Source organism: Aquila chrysaetos, chromosome 1 (genome assembly GCF_900496995.4).
Source record: "Aquila chrysaetos chrysaetos chromosome 1, bAquChr1.4, whole genome shotgun sequence".
Lineage (NCBI taxonomy): Eukaryota > Metazoa > Chordata > Aves > Accipitriformes > Accipitridae > Aquila > Aquila chrysaetos.
The window spans coordinates 66,835,279-66,850,273 of record NC_044004.1 but is presented as its reverse complement, the minus strand read 5'-3'; the positions used below and the strand labels follow the sequence as shown (position 1 = coordinate 66,850,273).

General features: G+C 35.5%; 1 protein-coding gene across 4 annotated transcripts in view; it reads right to left on the bottom strand.

Moving 5' to 3' along the window:
• LRBA (LPS responsive beige-like anchor protein) overlaps positions 1-14,995 on the bottom strand; it is a 431,577-nt gene that overhangs the window by 281,497 nt on the left and 135,085 nt on the right. For all 4 annotated transcript variants that reach the window (XM_030023944.2, XM_030023959.2, XM_030023952.2 and 1 more), the window contains one exon: positions 7,291-7,355. In XM_030023944.2, coding sequence (XP_029879804.1) covers positions 7,291-7,355 — 65 coding nt within the window. The remainder of the gene's footprint in view (positions 1-7,290; positions 7,356-14,995) is intronic.

Genomic DNA, 14,995 nt, shown 5'->3' with positions numbered 1-14,995 from the left:
GTTTGGCTTTATTTATGACAAGTTACTGAATTAAGATTTTTTTCTGATCTTCAACATGAGAAGAGTGTGGATGGACATGTTCTGTAGAAGTTAGACCATAATATCTATGGTAGTAAAGACTCTGGATACCAGGCCTACTCTTCTGTTTTCAGTGCATACCAGCTTCAAGGTCTCAAACAGACTTTTCTTCCTTTGTCTAAGCACTAAGCACTTTCTGGACTAAAATATTTAAAAACATGTGATTAACTTTGAAAAGATGAACAACCTAGTAAAAACAAGCAAGGGGACAGATCCCATGCTGGAAGTTAAATATATACTTGCATATTTTGCTGGGTCAGGAATGAAGTGCGAAACCACTGAGAGAAGGAGTTCCAGCCAAATACAGGAGATATTTTGATTTTTATTGTTATGCTGGAAGAGAAAACTATGAGACACAAAGCAAGAAATCTTCTTACTCTGATTTCTGGCTGCTGAATGCTTAGACGTTCAAGTAAGAAGTCAAGTTTCTCCTTAAAACAACCAAAAATGTGAAGGTACAAGAGAGGAAAAAATCTAACAGAAAAATATGTGCAAGCAAAGAAAGTGAGAGATGGATAAATTTTGGGTTAGTATCACTGATGTCCAACAATTATAAATTCTAGTCAAAATATGGAAAAAGCTTTACAGGTGACATTTACAACAGCTGTTTAGGCATAAATCTCTCATAAAGTACTCCAGGGAAAGATTATGTATGTTCCAGATGCTACCACAACAGAGAACTCTGAGATAGCCAAGAAAGGAGGATAAAGGTAAGCTTTCCTACTTGCACTCCTCATAAACCTAGCATATAAGAGAGTCTCTTACTTCAAAAGGAGATATGTTCTACACCAATATACACTATCTTTTATGGGATCTGACTGCTCAATGTGCTAAGGGTTGGAATTATTGCTGCAAGAAAGTTTTACAATTACTTTGTGGAACACAGATACCTTACAGATACGCTATTCAATCATCAAAAAATACAGACAAGTCCATAAGGTCCTAAAGACTGAAGTTTCAACACCAACCCCTGTTGTTTCAAGAACAACCCCTTAAACTAGGAGAGAAAACAAAAACAAAAACAAACAAACAAACAAACAAACAAAAACCAAACACACCCCCAAGGAAAAAAAAAAAAATCATGCAGACTCGCCAAAATGCTGACTTGGACATGTGATAGCATAAAACTTAACAACACTCCAAAAGGACAGCTAGGAAGGGATACACAAATCCAACCTTTTCTATCTAGGAAAGCCACTTAGGACATGTCACAGCCTAGTGAAAACTGATCTGAGGTTGTGTTCACATTCTGAGAGAGACTGCATGGTAGTACAAGAGATGATTTCTGAAAATCAGATAGCAATAGTACAATACATGTATATACACAGAGTGCAGTATAAATACCTTCTTACTACCCTTGCATTAATTTATTTTTTAAAAGCACATGTTACTAAAAAATTTCTACATAAAAAAAAACATTTAAGAATTCCCAGGCACTCAAAAGTGTTTTATGATCTTGCTTTTTTATAGACCCACCAAATTAATGATATATTCTCACAAGCAAAACCTACCTTTGTCACATGCATACCCTCCAAAGTTACTAGCATCTCCAATAATAAAAGCTTACATTAATTTTTAATCATTAAGATATAGCTCTCCACAAAAAGCTTCTGCTTACTCATTAAGTTGCAGCAAAGATCATATGTTTCCAGTTACACAAAAATGATGCAATTTGAATCCATGCACAGATGATCAAACAAAACTCAGTGAAATAAAAAACTGTTTTAAAAATGGTTGTGCACGTCACACTATACCTTAGTGCACACACACGCACAAAAAAATCATGTAGTATCAAGAACCCCACCTCAAGTCATTTATCCGTCTCTGAAACACATTCAGGCTACAATTTCTAATTTTCAGCACATTTATAATGTTGTTTAAAGTCTAGCCTAATGATCTTCTGTAGTTCAAATTCACACATTAAGAAAGCTGCTCCTGCTATGAAACCAAAACAATAACATAAAAACTCAGAAAATAAATCACCAAAAAACCCTTTCACAAAACCTACCACTTAAACAGAATGGGTTGCTAAAAATAAAAAGCAAGGGAATGTGGAAACCACTTTTTTTCTCTTACAAATCAAGACTAAGGTGCAGGTTCTATCTTATGAGAATCTCACGGCAAGGAGGCTGCAATAAGGGGAGCAGACTGGTAGCAATCAATTCTACTTTGGATGTGACTACATTTATCATTTTTTTCCTGTGCCTTTTTTGGTCAATTATGCACAAAGCATAAGTCTGTCAGTTATCATCCATTTTTTCATTAATAGCTGTTTTTCTAACTATTTTCCATCACAGTAGTTGCTCCTATGGCAACACATTCTCTAACATTCATTCCTTGAGAGTGACCGCACTATTGCAAGTGAAAGACAATTGAATGGGGCAGCCTACATCTGTCCCCTATTTTCTGTTAGGAAAGTGTGCAAGTAATTGGCCAACTTAGTTTGATTGCCAACTATTTCAATATTAAAAAGATATTTGCATGGTCATGCATCTATGACCAGTCAAAAGTAATATATACAACTTAAGAAAAGGAACAGCAGGTGAGCAGGTGACATGTTGAAATTTTCTTAGTACAGTTCCTTCTTAAAAAAAAAAAAAAAAAAAAAAAAAAAAGCTATAGAAATACAGATGATTACAGCATTCCAGATTTTATACTACTGGATGTTATGTGTTGGGAGAATAATACCAGCTACATCTAGTTATTTCTGGAAAGGTTTGGGGCTTTTTTTCGGTTGGACAGTGGAATTTTTACTTGCCAAGGATATTAGATTTGCACACTGTCTGCCTTCCTCCTTCTCCCAGTGACTTTTGAATTCACTGGATAAATCCAACAGGGTTTTTTTAATAGAAGGTTAGAGTTTCTCAAAAATATTAATTTTATACAAGTTTTTTTATCCAACAGAGGACAAAAACCCTTGCAAACATCGTTAAAAAAAAAAGAAAAAAAAGGCTGTTTTCAACTGCACTGAAAGCCATAATAGAAAATCCAATATAGGAATATAGGAGTAGAATCCTCTGATATGGCAGGAGAATTTTGATTAGATTTCATTCCTCATTAGACAACAGAGAATCTAGCAATAAGAAAAAGCTACAGAAAACCAAACTTCCTTAGTTCTGCTTCTCCTGGATACACTTGTGAATCCTTAAGCTTTGGTTTGCTTGTTTTGGTTAAGGAATTGAAAGGGCAAAGGCAAAGGAGAGGAAATTGTACGTGTATTCTGCTGGTTTAATGAGGTTATCTTTCAACCAAACTTCATGTGACAGTTTTTTAAACCAACCACTGTCTGCATATTTACAGATGTATAAAAATATATGTATAGAACACAGCACTTAATTCTTTGGATGACCAAGGAAACTATGCTTGAGAAAATTAAAATTAAGCATCTTCAAGAGCCTCTTCAACTGAAAGTCGGAAAGAATAATTGCTGCAGCATGCTTAGGAGACTGATCCCTCAACCCCTGCCATGCCAAACCCATTATCACCCCAAAGGGGATAATAACTGTCATGCCTAGTCTCAAGCTTGAGTACGTTTGTTAGTGCACTGACTGATACAGAAAACAAGGTCTAGCACAAGAGATGTTTCACACTAAAGTGTGCTAATGAATCAAAGCGACAGGAGTTTTAACCTTCACAGAGCAAAGGAATTGTTTGCTAACTAGTCAAGTAGAGGAAATAAGAGCCAAAAAAAAAAAAAAAAAAAAAGACACATTTGTACATGCAAGGAACAAAGCTTCTATTTTTTCAGTTCAGAAATAATAGCTTGACCATCTCCTACATAAGGACAAAACATAATTGGTTTCAGGGTGGGAAAAAAGGAATCCATCTGGACACCTTGGAAGTCTTCAAAGGAGAGGACTGCCCATGACCATGAACCAAATCACACCTAAAGGATGGTTCTGGTGAACAAATTCCCTCATCAGTAAGCTCTCGGGTTGAGGCTCCAAGACAGACTCTCCCTAAAGGGAGGACCCAAAGGTGAAAGGCAAGCACAAAGACTGAAATCTAGACTGACAGAAGTTCAGCAGGCTAAGGAAAATGTTTCACAATTTATGCTTCTGCTGCACAGATGGCTCAGTACATAGAGAAGCAGTGGGTACAGGCACCTTTTTAACAAGGTTTCAAAGGCATTAATAGTGTTCCCAGACATTACAATAATAGTGAACAATACTTATTCATTTTTATTAAAAACAGATTAATGCTCAGTATAGCAAGGAACCGAAATTGACATTTATTTTCATGCACAGAAAGAGGTTATTTTCCAATACCTGCTCCGTTAGCTTTTAACTTACATTCTGTACCTTCCTGGTTTTCTACACAGATTTTTGGGTTTGATTTTTTTTCCATGCTTGTAACCTGGCCCTCAAAAGACTTCAGTTGTGTATTTCAGTTTTAGGTAGGTTTACGGTTCTGTATTTTCACATACTAGTCTCCAATTTAGACATTTTTTTCAGTTCAAGATTCAAAATTTCACTGGACACAAATCAATTCTGCTATACATGCGCAGTGGACCTGATGTATCTGGAAAGGCTGGGAGCAACTATGTGCGTAACACATTAGTTACTTGTGAACATGATGAAATTCAGACCAACGCATTCTGAATGCAGCGCACACACTCTAGTTCTTACGAGTCCCAGAGGCAAACTTTCTGCACATACTTCTGCCCAGGGAATCCTAGCCAAAACATGGCAAGCCTAAACATAAAACCTTCAACTGCTGTGAGAGAGAGAGGTACATTCATACCTTTCACATAAAAGCAAAAACTACATTTGAAAGCAAGCATAAGAAGAGATTTAGATCTCTTCTTCTAGACCTCTTTCTCTTCCAGAAAGATTTTTCAGTTGTCTTACTTCCCTGATAAATAAAAACAGCAGAACACATTTCAAACTGGAATATCCTCTAGTATCAAATACTCCAGAAAACTAGTAATAAACATTGGGAATAAAACCCTGGTTTACAATGGTTACAGGATGACCAAGACTTTTTCCACCAAGGCAGTAGACAATAGCAGTTCTGTGATTCCACAAATTCTAGGCAGTTCTTCCAGTTCTTAATTTTATTTTATTTATTCTAACACTCCACATGTCAGGGTACCCCACAGACATCCTTCCTTACTTGCTGAAATCAGTTCTGTCCTTTGTACAACTACCCTGTCTTCTTTTCTTGAATATAGAAACAATTTAAAAATTCAACTTTTATTATACCATTATGCAGTTAAAGTCTAAATCAGTATCATTCAGCTATTTTCATTTTTAAGTTTTAATTAAAAGATTTCAGCTTTTGGAGTTGTTATGATTATCATGTTATGGCAAAAATACATAAACCAATAACAAACACAATAAAATACAAGGCCTGAAATGTTTCAGTGTGTTAGTATATGTGCAAGAAAAATAATGTGCAACCTGCATAAAGAGAAGAAAAGAGTAGTTCTGGAATACAGTTCAAGTCATATGAGGGATAATAGTTTCATTTTAGTGAATGCTGAAAAGCCACGAAGCACCGCAATGACCAATTCAGCAATAACTTTAAAGGCTCCTATAAGCAGCAATGGAGAAAAATTGAGATAGATAAATGGAGCTATTTTTAAGAAATTAATCCCCTCTCGTCTTCCCCATAATGAAAGTTATATTCCCACTTTTTAAAAAAACAACTCTGCTACGAGTCAGAAATGAAATGAAGTAACAATTACCTAGATATTTTCTGCTAACCAAAACCACACTTTTCAGTCTTCAAGGGATCATTTGTCCCTGAGACAACCACTCTGCTAAGGCTAGACTATAAGTTATTGATGTTGTTTATGGAGGTGGGGGAGTGATTCCATCTGTCTGTGATGGGCACCGCAGGTTTTTAAAAGAAAATAGTCAATTCCAAACAGTTTACTGATGGAATTCTCTCTGAAAGCTTGACCTGGACAAGCTGAATAACTACTAGGTAACTGCTACTTACCACTCAGTCTCAGCAACTGATTTGTTCATGACGATCATCTTACACAGATGAACCTTACACGTTGTGGTTTACATGTGTGTGGGATCTCTATGTTATCTATGCTAATAAAACATTAATCAAGGGCCAAATTTATAGCAGGCACTTTATAAGTAAGGTCAAGACAGGTCAGCCTCACATAATAGGAAACAACTACAGGCTAGATCTTAACACTGTAACTGAACACCCTTGTTACTTTACCTTGGCCCTTGGGATCAAGACTAGTAGCAAAATGTTTTTTCTGCCTCAGAATGGTGTTTCCCTCACCATAAACTGAAATGCAACCATTAAAATGGTGATTATTTTTATGTATCTTGAAACTATCTACACATTTTAAAAGAAAAATCTCAAAGAGCCTTTTCCCCTATTCCTACATTGATAAAAAGATATTTGTGTAGCATTTTAATTTATGTGGTAGATTATTTTGGTTTTAATTCAGTAGCTGTCCTAATCCTGTAAAATTTATTTTCACTTGGGATTCTTACTAGCTCAAGTTACTCAATAACAGAATTTAGGTTTAGATAAATGGCATTTCTTATAATACTCCTTAGCTAACTCATTAAGACATCTTTAAAAAAAAAATCCTTTAGAAAAAGTAAATATTGCTCTTAGTCTGCCTCAACAATGGATTCCTAATGAAGAAAATATTGATGGTTTTGAATAGTCACTACAAGTCAAAGAGCATGGCCTCATCACCTGCCCTGTCATTTTCTGTAAGTTCCAGTAATATATGTATATAGTTAGAGATAGAACATTAGACTAATTGGTAATATTAACGACTTTTTTTTTTCCTTAAAGGGACTCTCTTCCTTTCTCTTTTATGAGGTAGATAGGAGATAAATGAGCAAACTGGAATCTAATTTTTGAGACAGAGGCTTATCTTACAATTCCTAGCTATAAGGTCTTCCAAATATCAATTCCCTTCCTCAGGAGATTAGCTGAATACAAATTATAGTTTCAATGTTAACCAGTGCACAAGGACGGGAAGAAAGAAAATCCATGACACGCCGATAAGCAAAATGTTTAATGAAACTAAAGAGCATTCAGATTCTGCAAAATCCCATATTCAGTATTAGAACTGAACCAAAGTATTAAAGTATGTGAAATCATGCTTGTAAAACTCAAAGACAATGACATAAAAAGGCAGAAGAAAAATTCTTTAAAGAAAGTTTCAAGCCATACAACTTCTTGAACGCTAAGGCAGAGGTGCTATCAAATATTGTGACTTACCTTCCTTCATTGACAAGCTCAATAAAGGCAAGGCCAGCATTCTTTTGTATAGAGTTCTGCCACTCCTGGGAAAAAATAAGAGAGAACTAGTTATATAAAAACAAAACTACGGAAAAACATTTTCAGCTACAGTCACACACTTTTTTTTCAATTTTATCAACTTAAATCACCATCAGCGAATACATAAGGTATTAATCATGTGCTAATCGGGAAGGAAACATTGCCAGCATGAAGAAACAGAACAGTATCATTTACTCAAAGTCATATTCTGTGGAGGAGAAAAAAAAATACAAAAACATCCCACAAACGACTGCATCATTTTCTTTTCCCATGTTATGCAATAATTCTGAAATTAATCTGGTTCACTGATGCTTTTTGCCTCATTGAACCTTAATAATGGTAGAAACAAACTGGTTCATGTTGTGCTGGTTTTGGCTGGGATAGAGTTACTTTTCTTCATAGTAGCTGGTATGGAGCTATGTTTTGGATTTGTGCTGGAAACAGCGTGGATAACACAGGGATGTTTTTGTTATTGCTGAGCAGTGCTTACACAGAGTCAAGGCCTTTTCTGCTCCTCACACTGCCCCACCAATGAGTAGGCTGGGGGTGCACAAGAAGTTGGGAGGGGACACAGCCAGGACAGCTGACCTCAACTGACCAAAGGGATATTCCAGACCATATGACGTCATGCTCAGCATATAAAGCTGGGGGAAGAAGGACGAGGGGGGGGGACATTCGGTGTGATGGCATTTGTCTTCCCAAGCAACTGTTATGCTGATGGGAACCATGCTTTCCTGGAGATGGCTGAACACCTGCCTGGCAATGGGAAGTGGTGAATGAATTCCTTGTTTTGCTTTGCTTGCATGCGCGTCTTTTGCTTTGCTTATTAAATTGTCTTTATCTCAACCCTCAAGTTTTCTCTTTTACTTGCAATTCTCTTCCCCATCCTCCTGCAGGAGGAGTGAGCGAGCTGTTGCATGGTGCTTAGCTGCCGCCTGGAGTTAAGCCACAACGCACGTTAATGTAAGGCACATTCTTTAGACAGAAATTTCTCTTATAGCTTAAAGTCTAGTTCACATATATGCCAATAATAATCCTCACCTCAGCATCACATAACCATCTCTACTCAAAAAAATCTGCTAACAATCCAAATATTGCATCATTAGCACCCAGTATGTTTCAAAAAATTTTAACACATTTTTAACACTCTGAATTTTTAACACACTGAAATGATGGTAACAGCAGACACACATGCACCGCACTTTTCTTACATCCAACTGAACCCTGAATTACAGCAAAATTCTACACCTCTTACACATGTAGGTGGGTTTTGCCTGGCCCCTAGAAGAGACACAGTGGAAAGCAACCAACCCAGATGACCTATCACTGGGGCTTGCTTCCCCCATTTGAAAACTGAGGAGAAAACAGAATTGGTTAACAGAAACACAAAGAAGATTTTTAATCCTAGACTCAATAGGAACAAGTTGACAGAGCTAAAAACTAGGGTAGTAAATGGGTGAACCTTGTATTTTAGGGAAAATGTAGAGGCATTTGGATAGAACAGGCCAAATACAACTCTTGGTTTAAACTCTACAGATCTTCTAAACTAAAACAAAAGCATGATTCTGCAGCAGACAGATACTTAAGTTTCATATGCTTTTCCATCAGCTTCCTTGATTTTTCAGTCTTTGTTGTATGAAATAATAAGCCTAATGATTATTCACATCATTACTTCTACCACTGTGGTTCTTTTCAAAAATCTCATCAGTTCCAAAACAGGCAAAAAGTGCAAAACCACCAATACCTCTTAAATAAATTTCAGATTTCTGAATGTCGGAGTTCTTAATACCCAGTGTCAACAGAGTACATTTTTTGCTGCTCAGTGCTGCAGAATTATCTCTCAGTGGCATGAAGGTTTGATTAGACATACACAAAAGCCAGTAGAACGATGTTGTTTCTTTGCAATTTAAATCCTGCCCCCCTCCCCCCCCCCAAAAAAAAAGATTTCCAGATTTCAAATGGAGGGGAGAGATATAACTCTGATCTCTCAAGGCTTGACATATTCCAGGCCCAACATATTCTTTTAACATTTTCAAGTACTCAGAATTAAGAGTGGAATAATTGGAATTTGTGAGGTATTATTCACCATGAATTATAAATGTATTTCATTACTTTTTATATAACTAGTTTATATGCATTAATAGGGAAGCAACATTCTAAGCATCAGCTAAGTTCCATTTACATATTATCATATATGGGGTTTTGGGGTGTGGGGTTTTGGGGGTCTTTTTTTGAGGCTACATCAAGTAGCATCAGTGGTCCTTATTGCTACATATATCTTACTAACATTTCTCCCACCATCCTTCCCCCAGTTCTCCCCTATTGCCTTCTTACGGCCACTATTAGATGACTTCAAGTTAGTCTGTAAGCTGTCTGAAATAGCTTTAAGAAGCATTTATTCTTATTAAAAAAAAAAAAAAAGCCTTTTAGCTGCTAATATTCTAAACAAAATAGCATGTGCAACTAATCCTCATGAAAGTTTTTTTAAATGTAATATCAAGTTCTAAGTATTTAGATTCATATGATGATAACTGAAAATATTCTGTTAGCTTAAATGTGTAAACACTCAAGAGAAGCAAAATAATTTTTTCCATTTATGACACTGTCCATCTGTTGCTCGGCTCTTTAAGCAAGCTCACTAAAATACTTGAAAATTTAAATGGTGAAGATGGAAGTTGCCAAAAGTGAAAAGAAAGTGCATTTATCATGATACTTTTAAGCATTTTTCTCTACATCAGACATCATCAAAGAAGGTGTTAGTCTAAACAATTTCATAAATCACAGCTGAACACACCCTAAAGCTAATTTTAATAGTTGAAAGAAAAGACTAATGGTCATCATCTTTCATGATCCATTCAATATTTCCCCACAGTGTATGTTCTCTCTCAAACAATTACACTCAGTATGCATATTGCATTATTATATCAACATCTTAGTTATCCGTCTCCCAAAGGTATTAGGGAAAAAACACGTTAAAAGCCTCAAACTCAACCACTAATGCAACTAAATAACTAGAAAACACATTTCAGCACTTTCCTAAGGAAGGACTGTAAGGGAAGATCAACAAAGTCAATAATTTCATACCTATTCTAAGCTGTACTTAATTGACCATCATTTCCTATGGCTATAAATGTTTAGTAACTGAGAGACATAATCTACTTTTAATGCTTTTGGTCACTGTACACTCAATACTGAAGCAGGAAAAAACCCTAGAAGCACTAAACACTATCACAAATAGCTACGATGAAAAACAACCATTACAAGGAGACAAATAAGAAATCACATTTTATTCAAATACTATGTCTGATGTGGAAATTTCCTAGCTCATTATTGTTTCACCTACTTCCTTAATGGAATCTGTAAACACTTCCATAAGTACTCTAGATAAAATGCAAGTACTATATTCTTTCCTGAAATGGTGCTTCAAACCTCATCTGAATTATAATTCTGTGTGGAGTAACGTAGTACATTTCCTGTAGCTACAGCACAACTGTCCTCTATAGCACCAATTTTATATCATCAACAAGTTTCATTAACACATTCTTACTAAGTGCACAAGGATCATTAAATGAAGACATTAAACAGTGCTGGTCTTAAACCCCTCCCTTCAGAAACTAATAATCTCCCTCAAGGTTTATATCATGACCTATTGTTGTCCCATTTGAGTCAGGTCAGGGTTTTTAAATCTATTTTACAGTGTGTTTTTTTAATGACTTCTAACTAATGATCAGTCGTATGACAGTACCAAATGCTCTGACAAAACTCATGCAAATTACTACACTTCCTTTGTGTAGGAAATAATTTTGGTGCAAGGCCACAACATGCATTAGACCACAACCAACACTGAGATTAATCTAGCAAAACAATCTTTAGGAATTCTATGTCCCGTTTTATTTCATTTCAGCTACATATGCATGTATAGTTATCTCAGTCTTCAAACGCATTGAAAAGTCTTTTATACTACTTGATCCTCCTATTTTCTCTCTTGAAAATAAGGTATGTCTCTAATCATATGGCATCATCGGATAAGTGGAGAAGTTCTTTAAAAATTCTGAGTTGACTTGAATTTTCCAATGTCAACTCATTGATCAGTCATTCTCTTCCATTTGTTGCTGACTCCCTACTCATTCTGAATATCCTCGTTCAGACCTAATATTTCAGGAGCTTCTTATTTACCCAACCAGGCCTGTCCAAAAGCCTTTTCTACAAGCAGCAGCTAGTAGCAGCCAGCTTCAAAACAAAGAAATGCAGGCGGTTCTTTACACTGTGCGTTACAGATCAGTGGAATCTACCGCCAAAGGATGTTGTGGTGACTAAAAGTTCAATAGGATCAAGAGAAGACTGCACAAGTACATGGAAGGAAAATACATTGATATTGACTAAATACATAGAAACTACATCCAAACCAGAAAATGCCCTGAGCTGAAAAGAGCTGGAGAGTGAAAGAGTATCATACACACTTGTCCTGTTTTATTTTCTTATGTATCTCTGTGTCTACAGCTGGAGATAGACTAAGTGAGATGGAGCCTTTATCTAACCCAATATAGCCATTCCTAAACTCTAATCACTCAAGCAAATGCCACAAAAATTTTATTGATAAACATTTTTGTTGGTTTGTAATTTGAAGTGCTTGCCTGTAGGCAGCAAATGGACGTATCCCTCCTCACCGGTACACTTCCAGGAAAGAAATATAATCATATTTCAAACAATTAACCCAAAATATATATTCTTGAAGCTATATAAAAAACATTTGCAAGACCAATCCATCAACTGGTCTGATGGCTAAACAATTAAACATAGATCTTTAACAGAATACTTAAAACGTTTCCAATAGATGAAAACTGCTCTATTTTCAACGTAGCAAACAGTACTAGTACTTTCATTCATATATATGGACACATGCACACTCCTTAATAATTCATTTTTCTCAGAAACTTAAAAAAATCCTTCTAACAAGGTTAACATATTCCACAATTAAGAACTATATCTAACAGCTGACATACACACTCATAAGCAAGCAAAAAAGAGCAAATTCTTTGCTACTCCGTCCTACCCATAAAGCTGGTCGAGTTTTAATAATTTATTTTGGTTATGAAACAAAGGAGAAGGATGACTTTGGTACTGACAACTATGAATGGAGCACTAAGGAGCAGGGTAGGAAAATGTGTTAACATATGACTAAGAGACACATTATATCCTAGAGTAAAGGTCAAATCTGCATGAAAAACTTGTTCATAGAGAGATATACTAATCTTTAAGTGCCTAAAGTAAACCATCAAGAACTTTTCAGCAGTGTTTGCACTTGGTGTCAGCACTCTCTCAGCACCACATCCACTACAGGCTTGAATGAACTCAGCAATAAAGAACATATAGTGAAAAGTAGATTATATCTCAGCCAGGTTCTTCATAATTAAAAAAAAGTTAGACTGCATGTTAAGCAGAATATCTGCAAACATAAATTACTTTTAAAGAGTTGAAGTATGCTTAAATTATTTTAATCTACAAAGCTCCATTGAAAAAAATTAAAACCAACATGGAATTATGGGAAATAATATCTAGAAACTCTATGTAGCAATTTAATATCAAAATTAACACAGGCTAAGTAGTGTAGGAAAAAAAATTTGCAAGGATGTGACACATTTTAATATGAGAGTAACACAAAACCACATTTGGAGACAATGTTATTCAGTATATATACAGTCATACCTGGATGCTCAAATAAAATTTAAAAAACATAAATCAATAATGGAAGAACTATCAGAAATTGATTGAGAAAAAAATAATTTCAATAATTATATGCATGGTCCTTTCTCTACAGAAGAACATCACTGTTGCTGAATCTTGACACAGAGAAAAGAGGGAGCTTGCAAAAGTATTTACTACTACCCCAAAAATTCAGAACATCTTGTCATGCGGAAAACTTATCAAACAGGCTTGAATTTATTGAAATTTAAACAATGGACACTATTCCACACTAAACAATGGCTTGTCTATGAAAGCTTTAACATGGCATCTATGTAACCAGTCAAGCTATCTCACTAATCAATCCAGAGGTTTTGATTTCAATATGGGTGATAAAAGTTACTCTAACCCTGGCCAGCTACAAGCTCTCAACAGATGATCATCATTAGACCTCTATCAGGGTTCCACAGACTCAGGCTGTACAAATGTGTCCTATTAGTACATGGTCTGTCTGTTTGGCAACTCCAGTCTTAAGACAAATGGCAGCTGCTGCCCTTCAAGGTCTGAAGTCAAGTCCTCAGGGAATCTAAAAGCCCAACTGGAAAAATCAAGGCCTGTTCATTATAGACTGCTCCAGGGGAAACTTGCAAGGCTACCATTAGAACTATATAAAAGAGCTAATTATTTTTATAAGACTTTTAAACTATCAAACACACTCAGTTACAATAAAAAGTATTTACTGCTGGCATTCCATTAAAAAGACATTGCTTTTTGTCAAAAAATCAGCTAGTGACAGTACACAACTAAAGTCTTTGTATTAAAAATTTTAATGAGTCTTCCAGGAGAAAGTTGTGTAAAAATTAACTACATGAGATAGCTTGTTAAGTGGAGGTATAACACCAAGCACGTTGTTGTGGGAAAATATTTCAAACACACTCATATCAAACTAACTAATGAAATATAAAGGTGGGCTGAGATTGTGCGTGTGTGACTATCTACACCATAAAAGACAAGAAATTCAAGAAACAAACATGTTCAGTGTTGCAAAACTGACTGAAAAGAATACATAACATTCTTGTTTCAAACCTATGCTGTTAACGAACAACTGAAAATGCTGCGGTACTCTAGTGTATTGATAAATCAGTCAAAAAGGCACATGGCCCAGTTGGTATCAAACACCAAGACCGAGCACAAAAAAATGAAAACCAAAAGTGTTTCAGTATTTTTCCTCTGATAAAACACAGACACCAAAATTGTAACAGCCATAGCTATTTTCATAAAATATTCTCTGGGGAAGAGTTGGAACACTGTTTTTTTTATTTTTAACCACAAAATTGTTTACTATTTTAACTATGAAACAGAATCAAAGTTTCTTATACTGAAACATTTTTCCAGCTGCACAGCATGACAATACTGTCTTGAATTCTAATGGTATAACAGATCACTGCCATAGAGTATTTATTACACAGTATTTATTACAAATCTTTTAAAAGTGCTATATGAAATTCATTAGTGTTCCTTAATCAATTCTTGGATCAACATGCACATTAGCTTCCGACAGTCTAATTCAAAAAAGCAATTACAACCCTAGTCCTTATGTAAAAGGACGACAAAAAGAAGCTATGTTAAACCAGTTTAAAAGAATGAAAATGTAAAGAAAACAGATTAGGAATGATTTATATCAATGCCTAGTGCTGAAGTTAATTACAACTAACCCAATAAAATAGTGCCTTTATTATTGTACAGCAAGTAATAACCTTAGACACAGAAAACAGAACTCTCTGCTGACTTTTGCATGCTCAATTCCACAACACACTACATTAAGAATTAAAGAAGTAGTAAATAAGCCATACAGAAACAGCAGTTTTTTAACCAAAAGCAGAAGACTCCCCTGCTGTTTAACCATTTGGGATATTCCATGTAAACAGAGCTTCCTATAAACTGGTATTATGTTGTTAGTGGT